The sequence below is a fragment of the Panthera pardus genome, unplaced genomic scaffold (assembly GCF_024362965.1).
Source record: "Panthera pardus isolate Hobbes unplaced genomic scaffold, ASM2436296v1 HiC_scaffold_11, whole genome shotgun sequence".
Lineage (NCBI taxonomy): Eukaryota > Metazoa > Chordata > Mammalia > Carnivora > Felidae > Panthera > Panthera pardus.
Window position 1 is genome coordinate 15,335,501 of NW_026526666.1, and position 25,536 is coordinate 15,361,036.

Genomic DNA, 25,536 nt, shown 5'->3' on the forward strand with positions numbered 1-25,536 from the left:
TATGTATAGTTTTGCGGAAGTAACACATCAAACCTTTTAATCTCTAGCTATATGTTTTACAATGGTATTTTCCATATTTACATGTTAGTAACTTTATTGAGGCCATTTATCTGAAGAGGAGTGTGTTTTCTATTAAAAAGATGTTTTGAAATATTGTGCCCAGAAGAATTGAGGCAAAATGACATTAATGAAATACATCCTCATATAAATATTATGCCAGAATAAAAACTGGGATCCTGACGGAAGCTTTTCTAGTTATATTTGTCCTGTGGGACTGTACTAATAGCAAGTTGTTAGCAGTTTCTATCATGTGATTGTACCAATAAGCCAAGCATTTAAGTTACTGGGTGTACATTTTCATTAGTACCTGTGAAGGAAGTACCTGGAATTATCAGCAAACAAGCATGAAGACAATGTTTCAATTTTCAGTTGTGTTTCATGTTTACACTTAATACACTTACACTTTCATCATAAGATGTGTGGTATGAATCACACAAAAAAAATATTCTGTCATGATCTTTGCATTGAATCATGTGTTTTGCTGTACCTCCTGTAGCTGTGTGAAACTTCAGATGACCTCTGTGGCAGTGTCATGCCGAGATCAAAAGTAATATGTTCAAGGTTATATGAACCACTGTGGTGTCTCAGAGAATTTATACCCAGAAGCAAGTCTCAGGACAAAATGTCAGGAAGGATTAAGTCCCTATGTATAACAATTCTTTCTTGGCTGCCCTCTTCTGTAACACTCATTATTACCTGAGATAGGCAGAAAGGGAAAGTACAGAGAACATAGGCTATGAAATTTGAAATTCTGCTTAAATTTATTTTTTATTTTTTATTTTTTAGGCCATGACTCTATAGATGTGGAATTTGCTTGTAAATATCACCTTTGTACCATATTGGCCTAACCTTTGTTAGATGGTTTTGCTTCATAAGCTGAAGTCTTAACTTTAATTATTCAAGGAATAGAGATGAGTAAGGTTAGGCTTGTATGCAGGAGTGATGATGACTCATTTTCTGCTCTCCATGGCGACCCTTGCTGAGGGCGTTATTGAAGGACTGCCACAGGTAGCCAGAGACACAGAGGACAAAGGGCATTGCAGCCAGCACAGGGAGTTAGGCTAATTTCTATGTAATAGGAACTCCCATTCGTTAAGAGTTCAGCACCTTCTCTTGCATTCAACAAACCCAGATATCATCAAATAATGAAGATTTATATAAAGTACAGAGTAGCAACAGCAGTATTTCAATGCATAGCAAGTTGTGTTTGCTAATTTGTAAGTCACTAAAAATATGGTTTATCTGTGTTTCTTATAGCATTCATGATAAATATACGATAAACTACTTATTAAGGTCATTTAAAACTCTTCAAAGTAGTATATCATTAGATAAAGTAGCTTTAAATAAAATTTAAGAATACATCTGTGAAACATTGCAGACATGGCAAAATAATATGATAGATGCAGATGTGCTTACTATTAAGAGTAAATGATAAAAGGCACAAGATTTATGCAATCTGAAGAAACAAGAGTAAATGGATATTAACATTTTGCTATTTGTTAGATCCTGTTCAAAAAGTTCCTGTTTCCTTAAATCTTCAACAATGCTTAGTGTTACTGATTTGCAATATTTTGCCAATATAAAGAGTATAAATTGCTGTTTCATCATTTTGATTTCTCCACCCAAAATAAATACCTGACAATGAGCATCTTTTCACACATGTGTAATTAGCCATCCATAGTCTTTTCACATTTTCCACTGCTCTGTTTATATTCTTCTGATTTTTAGGAGTCCTTTAGACATTTGAAGTCCTCATCCTTTGCTTATATCAATGTATGCATCTTTTTTAATGGCTTCTTCTTCAGAGTTTTAAATTTTAATGGGGACAGATTTATTGATCTTCATTATGTGCTTTTGTTTCTTGTGTAAGAAATCTTTTTCTACCCAATATCTTAAGAATGGTTAGATATATTGTCTTCTAAAAGCTTTACAGTTCTGTTTTTTCACATTACATCTTTATTTCATCTGACTTGGTCTAGGTTCTCTTATCTTTTCCATTGGTCTATTTCTCTATCCCTATTCTAATGCTACACAGTTTTAACTACTACAATTTTTAGTAATTACATTGAAATTAAAGTATTTTGTGTGAAGATTTGATATTATTTTTACATGTAAATATTTTCTTATTTTCTGCAACATTATTAGGCATAGAGGGAACACTGGACCTAACTTTCTTATGCAAACTAGGTCAATGTAAATAATTTATAACAAAAATGGTTGCATAGACCCAGTTACAGGCCAACCATCCATTGACCCATATCATGTGGCAGGCAGTGTGCTAAATGCTACATACATAATTATCTCACAAAAGCCTCATTAGTATATTAATATACCCATCTTCCAGACGTATAAATGAAGTGTTTATGGCATTCAACCTTAGACCTCTTTGACAGAAAACCTATCTTCTTGACCATTATGCATATTGCCCTCTCCTTTGGGCTCCTCTCCCTAGTTTATCTTCCACACAAAAAGAACCTACTGTATCCAACCTGGGTGATTTCACATTGTAGGTGACTCATCCAAACCTCGGCCTCCTTAATTTACCTGACACTGACTTTTCATCTCTAGGGACCTCTGCTCCTTCTCCATTTCAGTCATACATCCCCACAGCCACTCCTTGGGCCCTGTCATCACCCATAATTGTTCCATTTCTGAAACATTAAATTCAAGTATCTCACTCTCTCACCCCAATCTTAGAGGCCTCCTGTTCATTGACCCCTCTGCCACCTTTCTATTGGTCAGTCCCCTCCTGTGTTTTCTCCCTTGGCTAATCAGCTTTGTTTCCGTGGCCCAACATGTGAGCCAGTCTTCTGCTTATGTCTGAGTCAACCTGTCTTTACTCATCTAGGTGGATTGTGCAGTCCTGCTGAAGAAAGTCATTCAAGCAAAAGGTTTATGCCTCTCCAAAATGGAGAGATTTATATACCCTCCCTATATCTGGCTGATGCCTACTTACACTTTGGTTTCAGCTTAGAGTCTGTTTCTTCCGGAAGTCTTCTCTGAGCACTTGCACAACAGCATCACACTGTGTAAGAGTGTATGTATTCCTCTCTATCCCTACAAGATGCTAAGTGCCTTAAGGGAAGGGACCTTATCTCTTAGTAATTATTGCACCCCTAATACTTCTCATATTTCAGGACTAAATGAAACAACTCACAATAAGTTAAGGAACCAACCAAACTTACAGATGAACATGTTTTAAATAGCTCTAAACTCCAAAGTAACATATTCATAGGAAAGTACTTGTAACTTCTCAAAAGATTTTCAAACTTATTTTCTCAAGTTTTGTGCAAAATCATTGTATTTGGTCTTAGTAAAATTTGACCAAAACAACGGTGTGTTCTATAAGGATCTTTCTGTTTAGGAGACAGAAAAAGCATTTGGAAGATAATGGAAAGCTTGATATATCTGGTGTCCTGGAGGAGTAGCTTATGAGTTTGTCTGTTTGAGGAAATAACCCCTATAGAAATCTCAGACTTTGAAATGTGCACTGTTTCTGTTGCTTAGGTGGACACCCTGGATTTTTTTTTTTTAACTATGTGTTTACTGTGATACCCTCTTGGATGTTTAATTAAACTTCATAACTAAAAAGCACAAGTTACTGCCACAACTTAAGTTTCTCAGTGGTTAAATCAAAGTGCTTGTAAGAACAAATATTATAAATTCTTAAATACTTTAAGATAATAAAAAAGAAATACTAGTTTTTAGCACATAGCTTTATTTTAAAATTAACACTCTCATGAAGTATAAATTTCTCCTGAAAACTAAATCACTCCTTGTCACCAAGTTTTAACCACATGCTAAGCACTGTGAATGGGGTTAATAAAAGAAAGATGAATGATTTAGACAGTGTCTACTCTAAAGACAAAAATAATTATTTTGGGATTTTATAATGAATAAAATATATTTATTCTATATAGAAATAAAAAGAAAGTTACAGAAAAAAAATAGGAACTCTACTGTCACAGATTTTACTCCCTAGTCTCAAAGGGCAAACTGGGATATCCTTACTACTGAAACCTGAAAACAAATTCTGTAACTAGGTTTTTCAAAAGAGTTATAGCTCCAAGGGAGATGGAAACAGGGGCCTTAACAAATGTTGATTGAATTTACTTAACAGAGTTACTAATTAATGTTGCTTCAGAGAGCCAATGCCCAAATACAGATTTCTTTTCTGCCCAGAGTTATGCCAGCTTTTGCCATACTTGAGCTCAGTAGGACCTTTTTGCTCTAACTTTGTTGATATTAGGTATTTGATGCATTTATATTAAAAAATAATTATTTTGGCACATATTGGGTTAAGCTGTCAAAAATTGCCTTTTTGTACTTCAGAAACACTCAACAGCAGCCAGTTCCTATGGTTCAGTCCAGTATATAACACCAAGATGTTGGCAAGGAAAGAGAAGTTTTATTCATTATCTGGGGGAGTTTGTCTTAATTGAGGAGCAAGAAACACATAAGTGAAATGATCAGACTCTGTCCAAGAACTCAGGAGAAGGTCATTTTTAGGGTCAGTCATTTTTCATGTTGTATAAAGTTAGTGAGAAATCCATGGTTTGGTTTTAGAATTAAGTGTCCTATTAGTAGATGATGTGTTATATTCAGGTATTTTTGTAAACTGTAATTGCATATGAGCTTTGTGTTAAGTGTCATTGGTGTATTGAGAAGTAAGGCAGAACTAAAAGTTCTATTTTAGTATGTTTTCTATGCATAATTCTGTTTTTACCAGTGTAACTGCCTTCTAGACGATTCATAACTTCTTGGCACAATTTCTTAATATTTTGACATTTGTATTTTTATTTTTCTTTGAAGGTCCACAGTCTAAATTTTAATAATTACTACTTTTATATTTTTATTATATCCTTAGGATGTGGGTTCTATTTAATTTTTATTATTTTTCAGATGATTGCAAGCAACATATGTCTAATTATTTAAATAGCTTATTATGCTAAATTTGAACAAGTTGAAACCATAATTCTGATACCTTAGGTTGATGAAAGAAGCTTTTTATGTACAAAAAAAGATAGGAAGCTAAAAATTCAGGGAGAGAATAAGGCTAACCTTAAGGAAAGTAAGAACAATGGGGAGTTGGGGGTGGGGGGTGAGACTAGGAAGAGAATAGATTTTGAATCGATGGGAGATGGGGGAAAAATGAAGATTTTGATGGGCAAAAAAAAACAAACAAAACCTACACTGTCCCTGAACTCAGTATATTCTACTTAACATTTCCAAATATCTTAAATTAGAAGATTATAAAAGACACAAATTTATAAGCTAGTATCTTATTTTTTTAGTATTCCCAATTTATAGGAAGGAGGTAGAATATATACTCCCAGTATAATTGCAAGGCTGTAGAGATTTTGAAATGGAATCTCTGAACTTCCTGGAACAGTTTGAAGGGTCTGCTGTTGCTTACTAGCATTCCCAGGAGAATATTAAAAAAAAATGTTTAATGTTTATTTATTTTGAGAGAGAGAGAGAGAGAGAGAGAGACTACGTGCACACACAAGCAGAGGAGGTACAGAGAGAGAGAGAGGGAGAGAGAGAATCCCAAGCAGGCTCTGTACTGTCAGTGCAGAGCCCTACATGGGGCTCAATCTCACAAACTGTGAGATCATGACCCGAGCCTAGATCAAGAGTCAGACACTTAACTGACTGAGCCACCCAAGGCCCCCTCAACTGTAATATTTTGAATCTGATTCTTTCCCAGCTTCCTTGGGGAAGGTAGTGATTTATTCATTAAATATTAAGCTCTGAAATAATCATGTGTAACCTTTCTAGAATCTTCCCTTATTTTTCCTAGTCAACCCAGCATTACACCCTTACTAGGTGATAGACGTGTGTTGAGAACACCATTTTTGGCTTTTAGCTAGCTATGTGCAACTGGACTTGAGTTGTTTCATGTGTAAGTGAAAGTGTTTGACTAAAATATCCTAAGAACTTTCTTTGATAGAGTCACTATTCATGCTAGTGTACAGAGTTCCCACTGCCAGAACACTGGTATTTCAAGAGAATATACAATACAGTGTAGTTTCTCTTCTCTGTCCCTCTCCTTACTATCAATAGTGTCAAGAAAGAACGTTGCTGAGAAGGGGACAATGTTTTCTGTATATGTATATTCTTCTGTAGATGTGTTGGTTGTTGATCTTTGGCCCCAGTGAAAAGGAATATCAACAAAAATTTTACCACATTCAAATGTAGATACACAGCCAACCTCCTCCTATGAAACATCACTGTTTTTGAGCAATAGTTATACATTTATTTGATTTCAAACTGAGGAGCAAACATGATTGTCTTGTTTCTTACCTTCCAGTGAGGACTGTCCCATGGGACTGTCTCCCTTCTAGCCGCCTCCTCAGCCACTGGCACATCATATATTCAGCCAATATATTGTAACCTTTGGCTTAATCACCCTCCCCGATGCACTCAGGTATGGTCAGAATAGCAGAATGATGTGGTTGAAGTGATTAAAACTTTCTGCACAAACAATTGCACGTGGCCACTTGTCCACAGAGCCACAGAACTGCATGTGGACGTGTCAGGCACAGAGAGCACCACAGATTGTCGAGTCCAGTGCATGTTGTTGTTGGCATTGAGATTTGGGGCTTTGTCTTTAGAATGTACCAGTGGGACTTATTACTTCCTCCTAGAATTCACCTTATCTTGGAGAGCTCACAATCTTTCCCCACTTGAAGGGCAGTTCTGCCTCCTCTCTTCCTGCTTCCCCTGATAACTCTGGACACCCAGCAGTGTTTAGATGACCCCCAAACGTATATTAGTCTGTATAGGAGACCTGTTTTCTGCCATAGTCCTGTTCCCTGCTGGTTGTAGAGAATTACTCATCTTCAGCCAGGGGGACTGAACTAGCAGTTGGTGAATACAGGTTCTGGTTCCAGTTCTGCTTCTAGCTAGCTTTTTGACTTCAGACATTTTTATTGACCACTTTGAATCTTAGTTTTATAAGGTAGAAAATGAGGTGGTTGGAGTAGGTGGTAATGTTCTTACTTTGAAATCGTGTGATTGTGTTCTTTTTCTAGCTTTAAGGAAGATGGTGGAGTTAACTCAGGCTATGTTTTTCAACTGGACTCCTCACACCCCTAGGGGGTGGTTGTTTTTGAGGTTCTGACAAATACCTGGCACATTCTTGTAGAGCTTTGACCTTATTTAAGGATTTTAGGGAAACATTTCTTATCATTGAAATGTACATATTTGATGGAACATAATATTAAATTTGCATGGATTTTATAATAACACATGCAATTTTGTAGTGCTTTTTATATTTGGTAGCCTATAAAATCTTTTTAATAAGTGTGGGGGGGGGGACTTTCAAAAGATGTTTCTATCTTTAACCTTTGATTTACTAATACTCCTGTAGGTAGTGCCAAAGGGTGACTAGTCAGTGTTTATAAGGTTGGAGAAACATATCTCTATCTGATCCTTGTTTTTGTATGAGCGATGACAATGCTGTTTCCTTCATCTGACTCATCATTGTTTATAAAAGGAAAGAGTAGCCTTCTCTGGGTGAAAATTTTTGAAATCATTTATGGGGGTGTGTTCCCTTTGTGAACAATTAGTTCTTCAGACCGGTTTGTTTTCCGCCAAATTGTCTGTTTCCGTTGTTAACAGATGGTTTCCATTATGAGGCTCCTTTTGCTTCTCTGTGAAGACCACCCCATGAATGAAAAGTGCACTGGTTAGTAGGAAAGGGCCCAAGGAGGTGTGGCGGGCAGGGAAGCCCAGCATCCTAGCTACCTAACTTGCTGGCTGTTCATTCTGCACAGCCTGCTCCTCAGATGTGATAGTTAGATTAGGAACTTCTATCAGGAAGAGCCCAGACGTTAACTTAAAGAGGATTGAGCTGGCAGGGTGCCAGACAGCACTTACTTCACTGTAGCTTTGTCAAAAGCAAGCTTGGAACCAGTGGTGGCTGGTCATGGTGAATTGCTTACGTACCCACAAAAATGTGATTTCCAAACCTGGCTAGGATTTGGAAACCACACCTAGGAAACATACAGAAACATAAAATACATATTTCAGGGTCCTACTGAAGGCTTTTCAAAAAAAAAAAAACTCCCTGGAAACTTTATTGACAGGCTCATTTTGAAAAATGCCCCACTGGACAAGAGACCAAGCCTAATTATAGTGTATTTGAGTTCACCTGCCTGTTCAGTAGATTATAGGCTCATTGAGGGCAGGAAGCGTGTCCTTGCTCTGTTGTCAAACCACCATGCCCAGAACTTATGTGCCATTCAGGACGTTGAAGGAATGAATGAATATGTTATGCTTGTAATCAGCTTCCCAGGTAAACCAGCTACATTCTCTGACATCTTGTAGAACTAATTATTTTTTAATGTGGCTATGTTTAGATTTTAAATTAGGCCTCAGAGGTGAAAGGCCAGCACATTACTGACAGCCCATTTATCTGGTACACTGCACTCACCTCTTAAGTTTTTGCCTTGGGGAAGCCCTTTGCATTGGGGGAGTGATATCAGCATCATGTGTAAATACTAAACTATATTGTGGCCATCACTCTTCTTAGAAGCCAAGAGGTTGATAGTGATATAGTAGGCTAAGTTCATTGAAGTTTGACGGTTTATGTGAGAATTACTAGAGAAATGGTTTATTTATGGCAAACTTTCCAATAGGATTCTACTTAGAATTAACTTAAAAAAATTTTTTTTAATTTCTTGGCATGTGTCACTCTTAGTTGCATTGAGTTGAGATTTGAAAGGAAATCTTGCTTCATTCAGATGCCCTTTCACTGCCATATTGTTTTGGAAAACTCTAGTGTTCCATGTAATTATATTGGCTTCAGTTTTATTTGACTAGAACCTGATGACTATTACTGGAATATAATCATAATTTAAGTATTGCTGATTCTTCAGTTTGTTAATTCTTCATGCATAAGATGACTTGGGGACCTTGTCTGATTTAAGACTAAGTATAATGAGTAGTATGAACAAAAGTTAAAGGGTAAAACTGTCCGAACTTTATATATCAACAATGTAGTGAGCTGTGCAGCAAAGCATTTGTTGTAGGGAATGAAACAAGCCAAAATAACATTTGGCAGGAGATCTAATTTTGTCTTAGTCATTTTAATTATATTCCTTTAGATAAAGATAACAGATTATATAAAGTTTTGGGAACTTCCAAGGTTGCTTAACTGTATATGTTGAAATTACATATGATTATTTCACATTTAATATCTGAAGGTAGAGTCATTTTTAATTTTCAGACTTTGCTGAGCAGCCCTGTAACTATACCAACATAGTCATTATAAATGCTTTTCTGGAGCAGAAAGAAACTAAACAACAACGGTCTGTGTTTACCCAAGAAGAAAGAGGCAGCTTTCTGGGATGAGTTGTGATTTGACAATATAATGAATGGAATTTATATTTTTAAAATCAGTTTTTAGAATAGCTTTTGGTTGTTTCTGATTGGTCAGAGTTAACGAGGGAAACTATCCTCCACTTTTGTAGTTTTGCAACATTTTGCATCTCAGAATTCCTGGAAACATGGATAACTAAAGGAAAACGTGAGTAACTAGGGATTTTAAGCCTAAACAAATTTTGAAAGGCTAATCTATAAAAAGCAGATTTACCACCTTCTGCATAATTCTAGATGGAAGGAGGAAGGTCAATGGAGAGAAGTTACAGAGATTTTAGAGTAAGTTTTAGATAGAGTTTGTTAATAAACTACACACAACAATAAGTTGTCATAAGGACGTGTAGTGAATGTTCTGTGCTGGACGTTTTAAAGAAAGGTCAAAACTTGTCAGGAATATTTTATGGGGAGAGAAGAAAACCGACACTAAATCAACACTAAATGGCTATTTGAAATATGAGTATCTGTAAATCTAATTTCTTCTCCATTCTTGATCTCATTTATGAGGTGTGTGTGATGCCTGCTGTGGCGAGAGATTGTGTTAACAATTATATTGATGGTTGAGTGCTGACATGAAGTTTAACCCACTCTCTATTCTTATTTTAATCGCACTTTTATTTATCCATTAATGGGATTATATTCACCTTCTTAGCAAAGTTACCATGTCTTTTTTTTTTTTTTTTCAATAAAAGGAAAGGAGTAAACCATTCGTACTACAGTATTGTAGAACTCCTCTTATATTCAGACATCAGAGGCAGGGGGCAAGGTATCAGAATTCATCATGTCACAGTGGCCTTCCTCTATCTCTTGTATTCTTTGATCTCTACAGCCCTATTGCCCTGATGACAGATCATCCTGAAATGGGAAGTGCTGACCTATCCGAAATAAATAGCCAGAGATTATTCTAACAAATGACTAAAAAATATAAATTCCATTGTAAATTCCTAACTCATCCCCACACACAAAAATATGAATCAAATTAATGCTGTATTTTGAAAGTCACTTACGGCTGAATTCAGGCTAGTAGCAATGTCTTTTTCACTATTACCTGGGCTCAACCATAATTCTTGGCAAAGGTCACACAATTTTGCTTTAGGAGTAAAGTCAGTAACATACCCTATGTTGGTGTACTACTGGATGAGCTTCTATGAAGCTCATAGCCAAGAAGAAAGTTATAGCAGAAAAACACAGTAAATGAAAAAATTAGCAGTAAGACTATAAAAACCAAGTTCATCATTTCAAGGACTACTTATTTATAAGTAAGTTTTAAGACACTAAGATCTCATTTTTTGGCCACAGTATATTAATATATGTAATACTTTAAATTTTAAATATGGTTTTACTAGGTCATATGTAATGGGCATTGTAGTCTGTCAAAAAGGATAAATAAGGCAGCATTGTTCCATGCCTTATATTTCACAGTCTTCTTTATAGCCTGGGTATTCCATATGTTAATCCCCAATTTATATTTGGTTGGTGAAATGTCATCAAACTTAATTTTTTCCCCTAAATACTTTATGCATTTTCAACCATTTTCTTAAGAATGACTAACTTGAGCATGTTGGCAATAACAGAACTGTTGTGTCCGTCGGGCACTGCTTCATTTTGTCCCTGTGGGTCTTGGCCAAGGAGACAACTGCAGAGAAGGCCAGAGCCCTTCTGAGAACTTCACTGGGCCCGGTATTTGAGGCCACATCAGTTATTTCAGGTTTAAAACCTCCTGTTTCTTGTCTTCAGCCTTTATTTTAAAATTGGCGTAAAAACAAAATTATCAAGGGAGCATACTAAATGAAATGCTTTCCTTGATCTAGAAATGCTCAGTAAAACTGAGGCTAACCATGACTTTGGCCCCCTAACATGGAATAACTAACTTGCAAACCAGATTCAACTTCAGGGTGCATCCTCTTCTGTATATTGAACTTCTAAATGAGTTGTGTGCATCAGATATTTAGGTTTCATGTAAAATAAACAACAGCAACTTAATAGAAAGTATAAAATAAGCTCTTTCTATACTCAAGGCATCTACAGTGTGTTGAGAGCAAGTCTGATAAACACTTGACTGACAAGAGTTCTCCTGTCAAGTGTTGTTTTTTGGGAAAGACAATAAGGTCTGCTCTTTGTGTACGGGCGCTGCCTTCCTGCATCTGGTAGGGAAACACTCCATGAGAGATGTGGGATTAGCACCGTCCCTTCAGGGGTTCTGTGGCACAAGAACTGAAGCAAAGGGAAGATGTAGTAACTTGCTACATGTCTCAGCAGTTATAGCAGCTAAATTGGGGTGAAGGGCCCAATTCTTTTCAGGCCTTCTGCCCGATGGGTTGATAAGAAAAGTGTTGACTAAAGCTTTTCAGTTCTGTTTAGTTTATGGCCACACTGTTTCCTCCCATCTGGGGTGGTTGTTGAAAAAGGATAGTGAGGACTTCATGAAATTGTTTGTGGAAGCATTTCATGTAGATACTGAGATCCGTGTAACTTGAACAACCTTTTTGAGGTAACTTGGGCATCTGGAACCGAATGACCATCATGCATCCTCCTCCTCTATTGAGCGTGGTGTTTCCAGGTAGTTACAACTTCCCCGTGGTCAATCGTTAGAATAAAAAACCTTCAAGTGTAATAGGCAATGGCTTGAGTTCCTGAATGTGCACCAAATATCATGTTTATGAGTGTTCTGTCTCACAGGAGGGAGCATTTCACCTCTAAATGAAAAGGTGACTGTGAAGTTGTCCATTTGTGACCAATACTGGTACATTTAGGCCTGTGTGCAATTGAAGCTGCTGTTCTCAGAAATGAAATATTGAACTGAGGCCTTCATTGCACATTCTGAGAAATACAAAGAAAAAGGACAGATCTGGATTTCAAGTGTTGTTGATGCTATTGGCTTAGACATGTTCCCTTTATTGGGTCTGTTTTGCAAACCTAAATTTGAGCCTGAAGAATTTCTCCATATAAATGTCTTAAGTATTGCAGTGGCACATCCATCACCTTTTTGCTTTTGAATTACAAAGATAACCTTAAGATATGAGCCTTATACTGGGCAATGTGATGCATACACAGAAAGGGTGAGCCTCCTTAGTGATGAAATCAGCCAATGCCCAAGAGGAAAGTAATAGGCAGAAAGGATAGAGTTGATGAAAAAATTGATTCTTTTCCATTAAACTGTACGTGATGTGTTTTTTATGAAGCAGGCATCGGCTGAAAGAAATATTTTTTCAACTACGAAGAGATGGATGGTGAGGGAGAGCAAAAGTATGTAAGGGATCAGGGGATAAATATGTGTCTTATTCCATTACTTTCTCAAATAATGAGAAAGTTCAAAAGCATTCCATTGTAGTTACTTCACATGTTTACTTGGCCTTTGTTGTTATTACAACTTTTTAATGTTAATGATGGCCTTGTTTTTATTTTAAAGTACATTTGGACTTCACGCGTCATTATTCTCTCAATTCCAAAAGTTGTGTTGCTTATTTTCAGGTTTACCAAAGATGCAGGTCATTAAGAACTATACTGGGACACCACCCCCGGCTCTTCATGAAGGACCCCCGTTACATATCCAGGCAGGGGATACAGTTGAACTTCTGAGAGGAGACGCACACAGTCTGTTTTGGCAGGTACTATCCAAATTACAGTGTTTGTTTTTGTTTTACTCGATGATTTATTACTGCTTAAAGAATAAAGCTCTTGTCTTTAGGAATTGATTGCATGCTTTTAGCTTCAGAAATTTTACATGATGTGGGGGAAAATATCTTTGATTAGCCTTCCTCATATTTACCAATGCCAAGTGGCAGTGAACATTAGAACGCTAAAGAAAAATAGGATCAGTGCTGTGGATCATAATTACCATTTTTATTAAAAATTCATACTTTGCCAGAGCATTTTTTCCAAACCTAGGACCTGTGGGTGTGATCTAATTTGCACTGCTTTAACATATTAACAGTTCATTTCAAGGGAACTACCTAATTAGCTTGCCAGTGGCCATTTCTGGCCATACTTGATTTGTGCCTACCCACAGAAATCCCTGACGTTCTCAGAGGTGCTCTGGGCATTATTCATGAAATGTATGAAATGTGAAAAGTAAGTGAGCATGTTGATGTTTGCTGGAGATGAAATCTCTCTTGTCCGGTTAGCCTATATTGGGTTTAAGGATTGTGTTAACTGAGGAAAATATGGGCTAGTGTTAAGAGTTGTTAAAGCTAGATGGTAGGACATTGCTGTTCGCTAAAGTATTCGGTATCTTCATGTGTGTTAGAAATATTTCCCAGCAAAATTAAAGAGTTGGTTAAAAACCAGCTAAAAACCAACTGTGCTGAGGGAAAGGGGCATGGGCTCAACAGAAAGATTAGCACACTTGAGTGAAATTTGGCCAGGGGGGGAGAGAGAGAGAGTAGGGAAGGACTGGTAGATAATAATCCATTGTACACCTGTATAAATGATGGCTATTTTCTTTGCTTAAAACTATTTTATGGTCTGCCATCTTGTTATAGATGAATGCCCCTAGATTGAACATTAATCTACAACCACTGTAGCCAATGCTGTAGCCAATGACTTTTCCAAAACTCCACTCTTCTTAATATCCTACCCTCTCATACCTCATCCTTCCCCAAACAGGAAGAGAGAATGTCAGACTGAAATTCTACTAACTCTTCAGTCCAGTCCTGCACATCCCACCCCCAAAACATACCTACATGTGTACCTGTAAGGTTTCTGTTATTCAAGACTTACTTTCCTTCTTGGGTTTTTCATCCCACGTTTCATCAGCTGGTTCTTAATTCCTACATTTTCAACTTCATTCTCTCCACTAGCTCCTTTTCTATGAAAAATAAATATGCTCCTCCCATCTTAAAATACATTTACTCAACTTCTGTCTGGTTATGTTAGTCTCCCTCTTCTATTCTCAGAGCTAAGCTTTGGAGCACCTGGGTGGCTCAGTTGGTTGAGCATCAGACTTCGGGCTCAGGTCACGATCTCACCATTTGTGAGTTTGAGCCCTGCCTCGGGCCATGTGCTGACAGCTCAGAGCCTGGAGCCTTCTTCGGATTCTGTGTCTCCCTCTCTCTCTGCCCCTCTCCTGCTTGTGCTTGCTCTCTCTCTCTCTCTCTCAAAAATTAATAAACATTAATAAAAAAGCTAAGCTTCTTGAGAGAGTAGCCTATACTTGGTTTCTCCATCCTTCTACCCTGTTTATAATATAGTCTGCTGCAGAAACTACTTCTTGGATCACTAATGCCACTTAAAAAAACAACAGTGTTGCAATATATAATAAAGTGCACTTATTTAAAGTGTACAATTTGATACGTTTTGACAAATGAATGTACAAATCAAAATGTCACTGATCAAGATGATAAAAATCAGCCCCCAAAGTTTTTGTGTGCCCCTTTGTAATTTCTCCTTCTTGCCTCTACCTGTTGTCCTTCCTCAGTCCCCAGGCAAGTACTGTTCTGCTTTCAGACTATGAGTTTGAATTTTTTTTTAATGTTGTATAGTACATCATGTAGTATATTCTTTTTTGTATGACTTCTTTGAGATTAAACCATGTTGCTTTGTGTAAGATCATTCTTATTAAAAAAAATTTTTTTAATGTTTACTTATTTTTGAGAGAGAGAGAGAGACAGGGTACGAACAGGGGAGGGGCAGAGGGAGAGGGAGACACAGAATCCGAAGCAGGCTCCAGGCTCTGAGCTGTCAGCACAGTGCCCGAGGTGGGGCTCAAACTCACTAACTGTGAGGTCATGACCTGAGCCAAAGTCGGACACTTAACTGAGCCACCCAGGCACCCTAATGGCTCTTATTTTTAAAAACCGACTTATTGATTGTATTATTAGCATACAAAAAGCTATACATATTTAATGTAAGCAACTTGACAAGCTTGGAGATAAGTATAAATCCTTGAGGCCATCACCACAATTTATGCCATAAATCTATCCTTTACCTCCAAAAGTTTCACCCTTCCCTCTTTATTTATTTTTGTGATAAGAATAATTACCATCTAGCCACTTAGCAAATTTTTAAGTATATAATGCCATATTATTAAATACAGACTCTATGCTGTGCAGTAGATCTCTAGGACCTATTCATCTTGCATGACTTAAACTTTGTGCCCTTGGACTAAACTTTTCCCATTTCCACTTTCCATCAGCCCCTGGCAACCACCATTCTGTTCTCTATTTTTATGAGTCTGACTATTTTAGATTCTTCATGTAGACATAGCCAAGACATGGAAGTATCCTAATATCCCTCAGTAGATTAATGGATAAATAAAATGTGGTATGTATACACAATGGGATATTATTTGACTTCCAAAAGAAGGAAATCCTGCCATTTGTAAAATCTTGGAAGAACTTGGAGGAAATTATGCTAAGTGGATGAAGTTTTTTTTCTTTTTATTGCTTATTATTATTCCCTGTATGGATATAGCACAATTTATGTATCCTTTAGCCTACTGATGGATTTCATGTTATTACCAGTTTTTGGCTATTACAAATTAAGCTTCTATGAACTTTCAAGTATAAGTCTTTGTATGGACATATGGTCTCATTTTTAAGTAAATACTGAAAGGGGAATGGGTAGATGATATGTCTTTTCTTTTTTTCCAAAGGTGTTTTGGCCCTTCTGGGTGCTTTGTATTTCATATGATTTTAGAAACATCTTGTCAATTTCACCAATACAAGCTTTCTAGGATTTTGATTGAGATTGTGTTGAATTATAGATCAATATAAGAAAACTGACATCTTAACAATATTGAGTCCTCTCACCATTCAATGTGGTATATCTCTCATTTATTTAGGTATTTGATTTCTCAGCAGTGCTTTATAGTTGTTAGAGTGAAGGAAGGATATACACATCTTTTGTCATATTTATCTCTATTTCATATTTTATTTGATACTATTGTAAATTATGGTTTTAAATTTCAATTTTTGTTTATTGCTAGTGTATAGAAATACAATTGATTTTTATAAATTGATCTTTATCCTGCAAACTTGTTAAATTCACAGGAAATTTTTTCTATAAATTCTAGATTTTTTTTAAATAGACACACAGTGTCAGTGAATAAACAGAGTTCTATTTCTTCCTTTGCAATCTGGATGCTTTCTATTTCTTTTTCCTGCCTTGTGACAATGGCTAGAATCTCCAGGAAATGTTGACTAGAATTATGGAAAAGGTATACTTGCTTTATTTCTGATCTTAGGTGGGGGAAGCATTAAGTTCTTTACCATTAGGTATGTACCCTTTGTCCAGTTGAAGATGTTCCATGCTAGACCTAGTTTGTTGAAAGATTTTTTGTTTTTTAATCAGTAATTCATGTTGGATTTTGCCAAATGTTCTTTCTGCATCAGTGGAAATGATTTTATCGTTTTTAAGCTTGTTAATATGGTGAATCACTGATTGATTTTTCAGATGTCAAACCAATCTTGCTTTCCAGAGATAAACCCCAACTGGTAATGATATATTGTCCTTTTTATTTATTGTTATTTTCTTGTAATGTCTGTCCAGGTTTGGTGATAGTTTAACACTCGATGAATAGAATCAGCATTTTTTTTTCCTAAAGTATTTTATAGAATTTATTAGGGAAGCTATCTAGGTCTGGAATTTCCTTTGCAGGAAGATTTTTTTTTTAAATTACAAATTCAGTTTCCTTAGTAAATATATGTCTATGTGAGCTATCTATTTCTTTTTGAGTGAGCTTTGGTATTTTTTGTGTAGAATCTATAGTGATGTCACCTCTCATGTCTAACATAGGTAATTTATTTCTTTGCTTTTTTTTTCCTAATCAGTTTAATTCGTCGCTTATGAATTTTATTGATCTCATACAACAAGGTTTTGTTTCATTGGTTCTATTGTTTTTCTGCTTCCTATTTCACTGATTTCTTCTCTGTTCTTTATTACTCCCTTTCTTCTAATTTTGGGTTTAAAATGTTCTTATTTTTCTAGTCTTTTAAGGTACTCATTGGTTTGAGAACTCCCTTTTCTAATATAGGCATTTAGTGCTATAAGTTTGTAAGTTCTTTTTCTGATACCTAAAAAATCTTTGTGTTTTTCATTTTCAAAATTTCAAAATTTCAATTTCAAAATTTCAAAAATTTTCATTTTTGTTGATGTTGAAATACTTACTAGTATTTCACTTTTTCACTTTCTTCTTCTGAGTCATTTAGAAGTGCATTACTTAGTTTCCAAATATTTGGGGATTCCCAGATATATTTCTCTTTTTAATTTTTAATTTAGTTCCATATCATAACAGAGTGTAGTTTGTAACTTAAATAATTTTGTTTATTAGGAATTGTTTTATGACCCAAAATATGGTATATCTTGATAAATGTTCTGTGTACACTTGAAAAGAATATGTTTTCTTCTTTTTTGGGTGGTGAGTGGGTTAAGATATTCTACGAATGCCAATTAAGTCAAAGTAATTGATAGTGTTGTTCAAATATTCTATATCCTTCTTTTTTTGAGAGAGAGAGAGAGTAAGCCTATAAACGGGGGTGGGGGCTAGGGGGTGGGTGTGTGAGTGGGAGAGTGATAGGGAGAGAGAGAATCCCAAGTAGGCTCTGCACTGTCAGTGCAGAAATGGATGTGGGACTCCATCTGATGAACTGTGAGATCATGACCTGAGCCAAAACCAAGAGTCAGACACTTAACCAACTGAGCCACACAAGCTCGGTTCTATATTCTTAACAATTAAGGGCATCACCATTCAATCTACCACCATCCTATAATAAGGTCTGAAATCTTTGTATATTCTCCTCCCCCTCTCTCATCCCTTTCCACATCTCTTTTATCATCAAATGCTTCTCATTGTACCTTCTAAATCACTTTCAGTGCATTTCGTCCTCTTCATCTCTGTTGTCACAGCCTAGGTTTTACTCTAATCAACTGCTACATGACATCTGAGATCACCTCCTAACTGATCTTCTCCCCTCCAGACTTCATTTACCCTGGTTATCCTGTACACCACAGCAAAGTTCAGATGCGATTACATATAATTCTTTGTTAAAGTTTTGCAGTGTCTTGCTTCTGACCATGTAGAATTCACATTTCTTAACCTAAATGGAGGCGTTTGTGAATAAACACAGCTTAATCAGAAATAACATGCCTTTAAAAGAAGCAGTAGAGTGCACTTTTTAAGAACTTGGACCTCCGACTTCAGCCAGGTCACGATCTCGCGGTCCGTGAGTTCGAGCCCCGCGTCGGGCTCTGGGCTGATGGCTCGGAGCCTGGAGCCTGTTTCCGATTCTGTGTCTCCCTCTCTCTCTGCCCCTCCCCCGTTCATGCTCTGTCTTTCTCTGTCCCAAAAATAAATAAAAAACGTTGAAAAAAAAAAAAAAAAAAAAGAACTTGGACTCAGGCAAGAATTCCTAGGTTCAAATTCCAGCTCTGCCAGGTTCCTAGCTGTGTGACTTTGTGCAATATTTAACCTCTCAGTGCCTCAATTCACTCATCTATAAGATGGGGTAATAATAGTATTCATTTTATAGAATTTCCATTAGCACTGTATGTGTTAATATATTAAAGTAAGCCTAGAACTGTACTTTGTACATAAAAAAATGTATAAGAAACATTAGTCGTCGGTGCTCTTGTTGTCATTATTATTATAAGAAAGGAATAAAAGAGAATTCTGTCCACTTTTGCCTGGCAATAGGAATAAGAGGATACATAAGACAGGAAGGGTTATGCAGAGGAGGCTCTGTTTGAACTGGTGGAGAGAGACAGACACGGGTGTGTAGGAATGATGAACACAAAGCATGTGGGTTTTTTGGAGGCAGGATATGGTTGGGTCATGTTTTTTGAGCCATTCACAATCTCTGTCTTTTGGGTGCATTTAGACCATTGCCATTCAAAGCAGTTATTGAAATATTGGATTACTACCTACCTTATTCATTATTCTTTTTTATTTGTTGCTGTTTGTTACGTATTTCTCTTTTTGTCTTCTACTCTTTTTCTGCCTTTGGTGGTTTAAACTGATCATCTTATATTATTGTTTTCTTTCTTAGCATATCGGTTATACTTTTTTTTAATTTTTATTAGTGGTTTCCCTAGAGGTTACTGTATAAAATTACAACTAATCCAAGTCCAGTTTCAAATAACACTATACCACTTCCTTGGTAGTGTGCGTACCTTATAATAACAGAGTAATCCAAATTCCTCCCTCCTGTCCCTTGTATCATTGCTATCATTAATGTCACTTATATGCAAACATACATAGCATGTACATACATATCAGGTATGTAATATGAAAGCATATATAGATATGAGCATACATAATTGAATACATTGCCACTGTTATTCTTTTGAACAAACTGTTATCTGTTAGATCAATTAAAAATAAGAAAATAGTTTTTATTTTTACCTTCACTTATTTTTTCTTTGAGAATCTTCCTTTTTTTAAGTAGATCCGTGTTCCTGACCAATAGTGTTTTCATTCTCTCTAAGGAGCATCTTTGAACATTCTTGCAAGGCAGGTCGACTGGCAACAAATTCCTGCAGTTTTTGTTTGCCTGAGAAGGTCTTTATTTGTTCCTCACTTTTGAAGGATAATTTTGTAAAGTAGAGAATTCTATATTGGTGGGTTTTTTTTTTTCTCTCAGCCTTAACTATTTCACATCACTCTCTTCTTGCTTGCATGGTTTCCAAGGAGAAGTCTGTACATCATTGTTCCTTTATATGTAAGGTGTTTTTGTTATTGCTTGTCTGGCTTCTTTAAGGATTTGTACTTTGGGTTTCTGTAGTTTGAAACTGATATGCTCAGGTGGGTTTTTTGGCATTTATCCTGCTTACTATCATCTGAACTTCCTGAATCTTGGGTCTCGTGTCTGACATTAATTTTAACAAATCTCAGTCATTATTGTTTCAGGTATTTCTTCTCTTTGTTTCTTCTTCTGATATGCCCATTACGTACATATTACATCTTTTGTAGTTGTCCCCAAGTCTTGAATATTCTGTTGTTTTTCTCAGTTGTTTTTTTTTCCTCTTTGTTTCTCACTTTGACAGTTACTATTGAGATAATCTCAAGGTCAGAGATTGTTTGCTTGGCTATGTCCATTCTGCTATTAAGCCCATAGGAAGCATTCTTCATTTCTGTTACAGTATTGTTGTTGTTGTTGTTGTTTATTTCTAGCATTTGTTTTTGGTTCATTCTTAGGATTTCTACCTCGCTGCTCACATTGCCCCTCTATTGTTACATCTTGTCCACTTTCTCCATTAGAGGCCTTAGCATATTAATTGTATTTGTTTTAAATTGCCAGTCTGATAATTCTAACATTCCTGAATGTCTGCTTCAGATGCTTTCTATGTCTCTTCAGGTTGTGTTTTTTGCCTGTTGGTGTTCCTTGCAATTTTTTCTTCATAACCAGACATGATGTGCTGGGTGAAAGGAGCTGCTGTCTAGAGGACTTAGGGATGTGGTGGTGAGATGGAGGGGGAGGGGAAGTATTCTGTGGCCCTATGATTAGGTGTCAGTCTTTTAGTAAGCCTATGCCTTTAGACAATGAACTTCACAAGTGGTGTTTCTCAACTTTTTTCTCCCTGCAATGGTGGGACAGGATGGCTAGAGTGAGCCTTTCCCCAGGTCAGTTGGATGTGTTAACACCCCAGGAGATCAGGCTTCCCTTAACTAGTTTCTCCAGAGAGCGGCGTGCTTTTTCCCCTTTGCCAGAAACTGAGGGGATTATTCTCCCATATTTACTATAGGAATCTGACTGAGCTCCTAAGCATAGTCTTAAAATATTGTGGGGCTCCCCTAAGACTGATCCCCCCTGGAATTTTAACTCTCAGAGCTGCGAGCACTGAGCCTCCAGCAATTTGTCAATTTAAGTTCAGGTTTTGCTACCCCAGTGCTGGCACCAAATCCCACAGCAGTTTCTGCTAGTGAGGCTCTGCTTTGGCAAGCTGTGACTCCCTGTATTCACCTATCCATCTCTCCAGTCCTGGGGGCTGACATTTGTCCTGTGTCCTCCCCTCTCTTAGGGATCTAAGAAGAATTGTTTATTTTTTTTTTCAATCTGTTCAGCCTTTTGCTTGTTAGGGCAGAGTGTTGACTTGCACGCTCCTTACGTGGAAGCCCTTTTTACTAAATTGTATTGCCTCCTATTCTTTTTAGACCATAAGAAAGACATTATTATTTGTCATTTCCTCTCAGCAGCCTGGAAGCATGAAGCTTTTCTGGTGTGATGGGTACAATGGCTTTGGAAGCTCTCAGGAAAATTATAAGAGAAATGAGACCATTGGATAACAAAATGCATGCATATGTCTGTTGAGAGGAAGATGTCTGATAGGAACAAGTAAGGCTAATGTCTAGAACAGAGCAAAACAATTAGCACATTTATTTCAGATCAGCAAATATATATTGAGTGTCAACTCCATAGTCAGTACTCAGACACTGTTCATGTTTCAATTATCAACTCCAATTATTGGTTCGACATTATGTCCCCTGTCTTTAGAAGATCCATTCATGCTGGCTGGGAGCTAGCAGTCTGTTTGAATTTTCAGAGATAAGCTAAAAGTTCATCTAATGTTTTCAACAAGGATGTCGCATGAGTCAAAATTGTCTTATGTGTACTTCTAAGCCATCAAAGGTTTTTTGTTTTTTGTTTTTTCTTTTAGCCAACACATTCTAATTTAATCAACAAATTCTTAGTGAAAGAAGCAGTGGCACTGTGGGAAAACCCGATTCGGGTCATGCAGCTGTAGCCAACTAACTGTATGGCTTGGGTCAAGTTATACCATCACTATATGACTTAGTTTCTTCATTTGTTACATGATGGGGGCTGGACCAGAGCACTGCTCACCATTCTGAGTCACCTGAGGCTTTGCAATAATGTCAACACACAACCCCATTTGCAGAAATTTGGGGTACTGTTGGTTTGCTTTGAATCCAGTAATGAGTAGTTTCTTTAGAACCTTAGATAAAATTTCATGTAAGACATTGACCAGGGTGATCCAATTAATTCCATGAAGTTATGGCATTCCCAGTTTAATCTTTGGCCATTGATAGCAAACCAAATTATTAAACCTAACTATAAGATAAGGTTTATAGTGAACTCAATACTTGGTGTCTGATAGTTACCAAATAAAGGGAACATTTTCAAAGAATTAGTATACAATTAAAATATATTTGAACAAACTTTGTACTGAACTTGATAGAAGTGTTTTCGTTGATTCAACAGGTACTTCACATCTTGCCATCTCTAAAGCCATCATGATAAAATCAGCTTTTGTTTTATAGATAGTACATATGGAAGGTACATGAAGGAACCTGGTCTGAATGTACCCTTACTCAGTGGCATGATTCAGAATGACATGTTTTAAAAAATGCTGAACAAAAATCTTTCCTCCTTTTTGGGTCTAAATGTATAAAGAATACTGCTGGTTTGATCCTTAGAAGTCATGAGAGTTTGTAGGTGTGCTTACAGTGGATCCATGTACTTTAATTTGTCAGTATTCATATTCAAAGAAGATAAGTACTTTATGGTTTGCATCCCAAAGGATGGGACTCCTATATTGTGTGTGTGTGTGTGTGTGTGTGTGTGTGTGTATGTATGTATGTATATATATATATATATAGTTACTGACGAAGTTACTGACCTTGCCATCTTTTGGCAGTATGACCTTAAATAGATTACCCTCAGTTTTATCATCTATAAAATGCATACAGAATAAAATAAATAATATATGAAAGAGGTCTAGCCCAGTGCTCATTAAACAGTAGCTTCTATTATTCATTCATCCAGATACTAACAAAATGCTTACTATGTGTCTGACTTTGTGTTTTGTACTGGGATGATCGCAAAAAAAGTTTCCTAACCTTGTGGCTTAATGACCTAAGGAATGATAAAAGCTCAGGACAGGTGATGCAGCTGGTTTCCATGTTGAGCTTTATATTAATGGGTTTGTCATCATATTGTTACAAATATATGTAAAGTTAAAACTGTGGATAACAGTCTAGATTAGTTATTGGGATGCTACAGTGGCTTTGCATTTTAATTTCAAAAATGTCTTTTGTACTAGATAAGCGCTTTGGCTTATTTGGACATTTTCAAGACATTATGCTTTTTAAACTAATCTGTTGTCTGTTTTTTCGAGTGAGTTACTTCACTCATTAGGGTAGAAAGTTGGATTTTATTGTAGACTGTCATGTTTTCTACATACTCTATATCCAGAGAATACAAATTATCCTCCACCCTCTATCAGGAACTTTCTATGAATAGCTATTAGAGTCTAGTCTGTATTATTATAACAACAGTAATTTCTAATGCTATCGAACTGAGTGGGTATCTGCTTTTTCATTATAACTTCTTTCAAACAATGAGTTGACAATTGAGCTGTAAAAATATTCTCTGTTCTGTCTTTGAAGGGATTCATTTTGGCAGCTTTTTCTTGTCATCTTTGTTGTCTTCTTTCTCTTTCCTTGAAAGTTCTATAAAATTATCTTCAAGTGAAATGAATGTAAAGTAGGAAATTGGCCATTTAGAGTATGTTTCCTACTGCAGGTGTAAGGCATAGTTTTTATGGAGAGTAAGGACATATGGAACCATTCTGATCATGTCACTGAACTGATCATAAACCTGTTGCTTTAAGTCATTTCAGTATGTGATAATAAGGATTTAATGGCTAAGGAGAACATCCTTCATGCTGAAAAGAGACTGTTCCTATTAAAGGTTTTATTTTCCACAGGAGAGATACAGATTAAACTTACTAGAGAGGGAGAGAGGGCAAGAGAAAGAAACAAACAAATGTAAAATCATGCCATGCCATCTATGGGTTTTATTTTTGTTTTTAGATTTTTTTTTTACAATAGAGAGTTTTAAGTATTTTCTTCTTAGAATAAAGCTTATGAAACAATGAGGATCCTGTGCTATTTCATGGGGTTTTATTTGCTCCTTTGTCATTTATGAATACCCAAATGTTCCACAGGGAGAATTTTGTAAGCTAATTGGAACCAAAAAGCAATTATAAGAAGTAGAACTGTAATCAGTGTGCCAAAAATATATATTTTTATCCACAATGAAAGTTAAATAACCTAGAAAATAGTTGTGATACTTCACACTTGCAAATCATGCATCTACATGATCTTTATTCTAAGAAGTGAAAATGTTTTTACACACCTTCTGATTAATTCACAGAAATCTCCATAAAGAGGGTAAATTAGAATTGTGGTTTTAAAGGGCCAGATTTGTCATCCATCTATGTAAGATGGCATTTGTAGAATTAAAATTAGACTCTGTTTCAGACTTGTTGTCTCCTGCCTTAGTTCTGTTTGTTAGACTATCCTACCTTTGTTTTGGGAGAGACAGTTATAATTTTTAACGCCTCTAAAGAAAACAGATTTTTAGAGGCAGTTTAGTTCTTTTTTGGTAGAACAATTAGGAAATACAACATTGCTTTTTGTAGAAGTTCTTCCTTTTTTAATTTTTTTTAACTCTTTGCTTCAAAAGAAAAACTAAAAAGTCAGACAATAAATAAAGTTTGGAGAAAGCTTGGGAGATTCTCCACAGGGAAGCATTCCTACTCATACTGCCTCCATAGGCAAGGAGCCTGGGAAAAGGGTGGTTCTTGACTTGGCCACGGGCAAGAAGGTGTTAAATTCCCCTTTGCTATCATCTTAGCCCTCAAGCACAGTGGTCATGGTCGAGTTTGCATGCAGCAGGTGGACCATTGTCTTAGTTTACCATGTCAAGAAATTTTACTTCCCATATGCCTACTATATTTAGTGTGCAGACAATCCAATTTTTTAACAGATATATTTTCCTCATTTTAACCTGGAAAAAAATAAGGGTTCAATTGGGAGGAATCTTTTTCATAGGAGACATGTTTTTTTTTTTTTTTTCAAACCTTTAGCCATTGATTCATAGTTTACATTCTGCCTGAATTTTCCCTTCTACCTCCCATTCTCTTAGCTAAATCGTTCTTTACCATCAAGCTCGATTTTGAGGTTACCTCCTTTGAGGTCTTCTCTGAACCAGAGAGCTTCTATCCTAACACTTTTAGTGGGTCCTTATGGTCTGTTCATTCTTCTCCCTGCCTGGTTAGAGCACCCTAGAAAGATAGGAACTATGGCTTTCATATCTTTAGTGTTGAGCATAAAGTAGGCATTCAGTCCATGAA

At 36.4% G+C, this 25,536-nt stretch overlaps 1 protein-coding gene across 1 annotated transcript in view; it reads left to right on the top strand.

Moving 5' to 3' along the window:
• VAV3 (vav guanine nucleotide exchange factor 3) overlaps positions 1-25,536 on the top strand; it is a 358,407-nt gene that overhangs the window by 280,718 nt on the left and 52,153 nt on the right. The window contains exon 20 of the mRNA XM_053891674.1: positions 12,916-13,052. Coding sequence (XP_053747649.1) covers positions 12,916-13,052 — 137 coding nt within the window. The remainder of the gene's footprint in view (positions 1-12,915; positions 13,053-25,536) is intronic.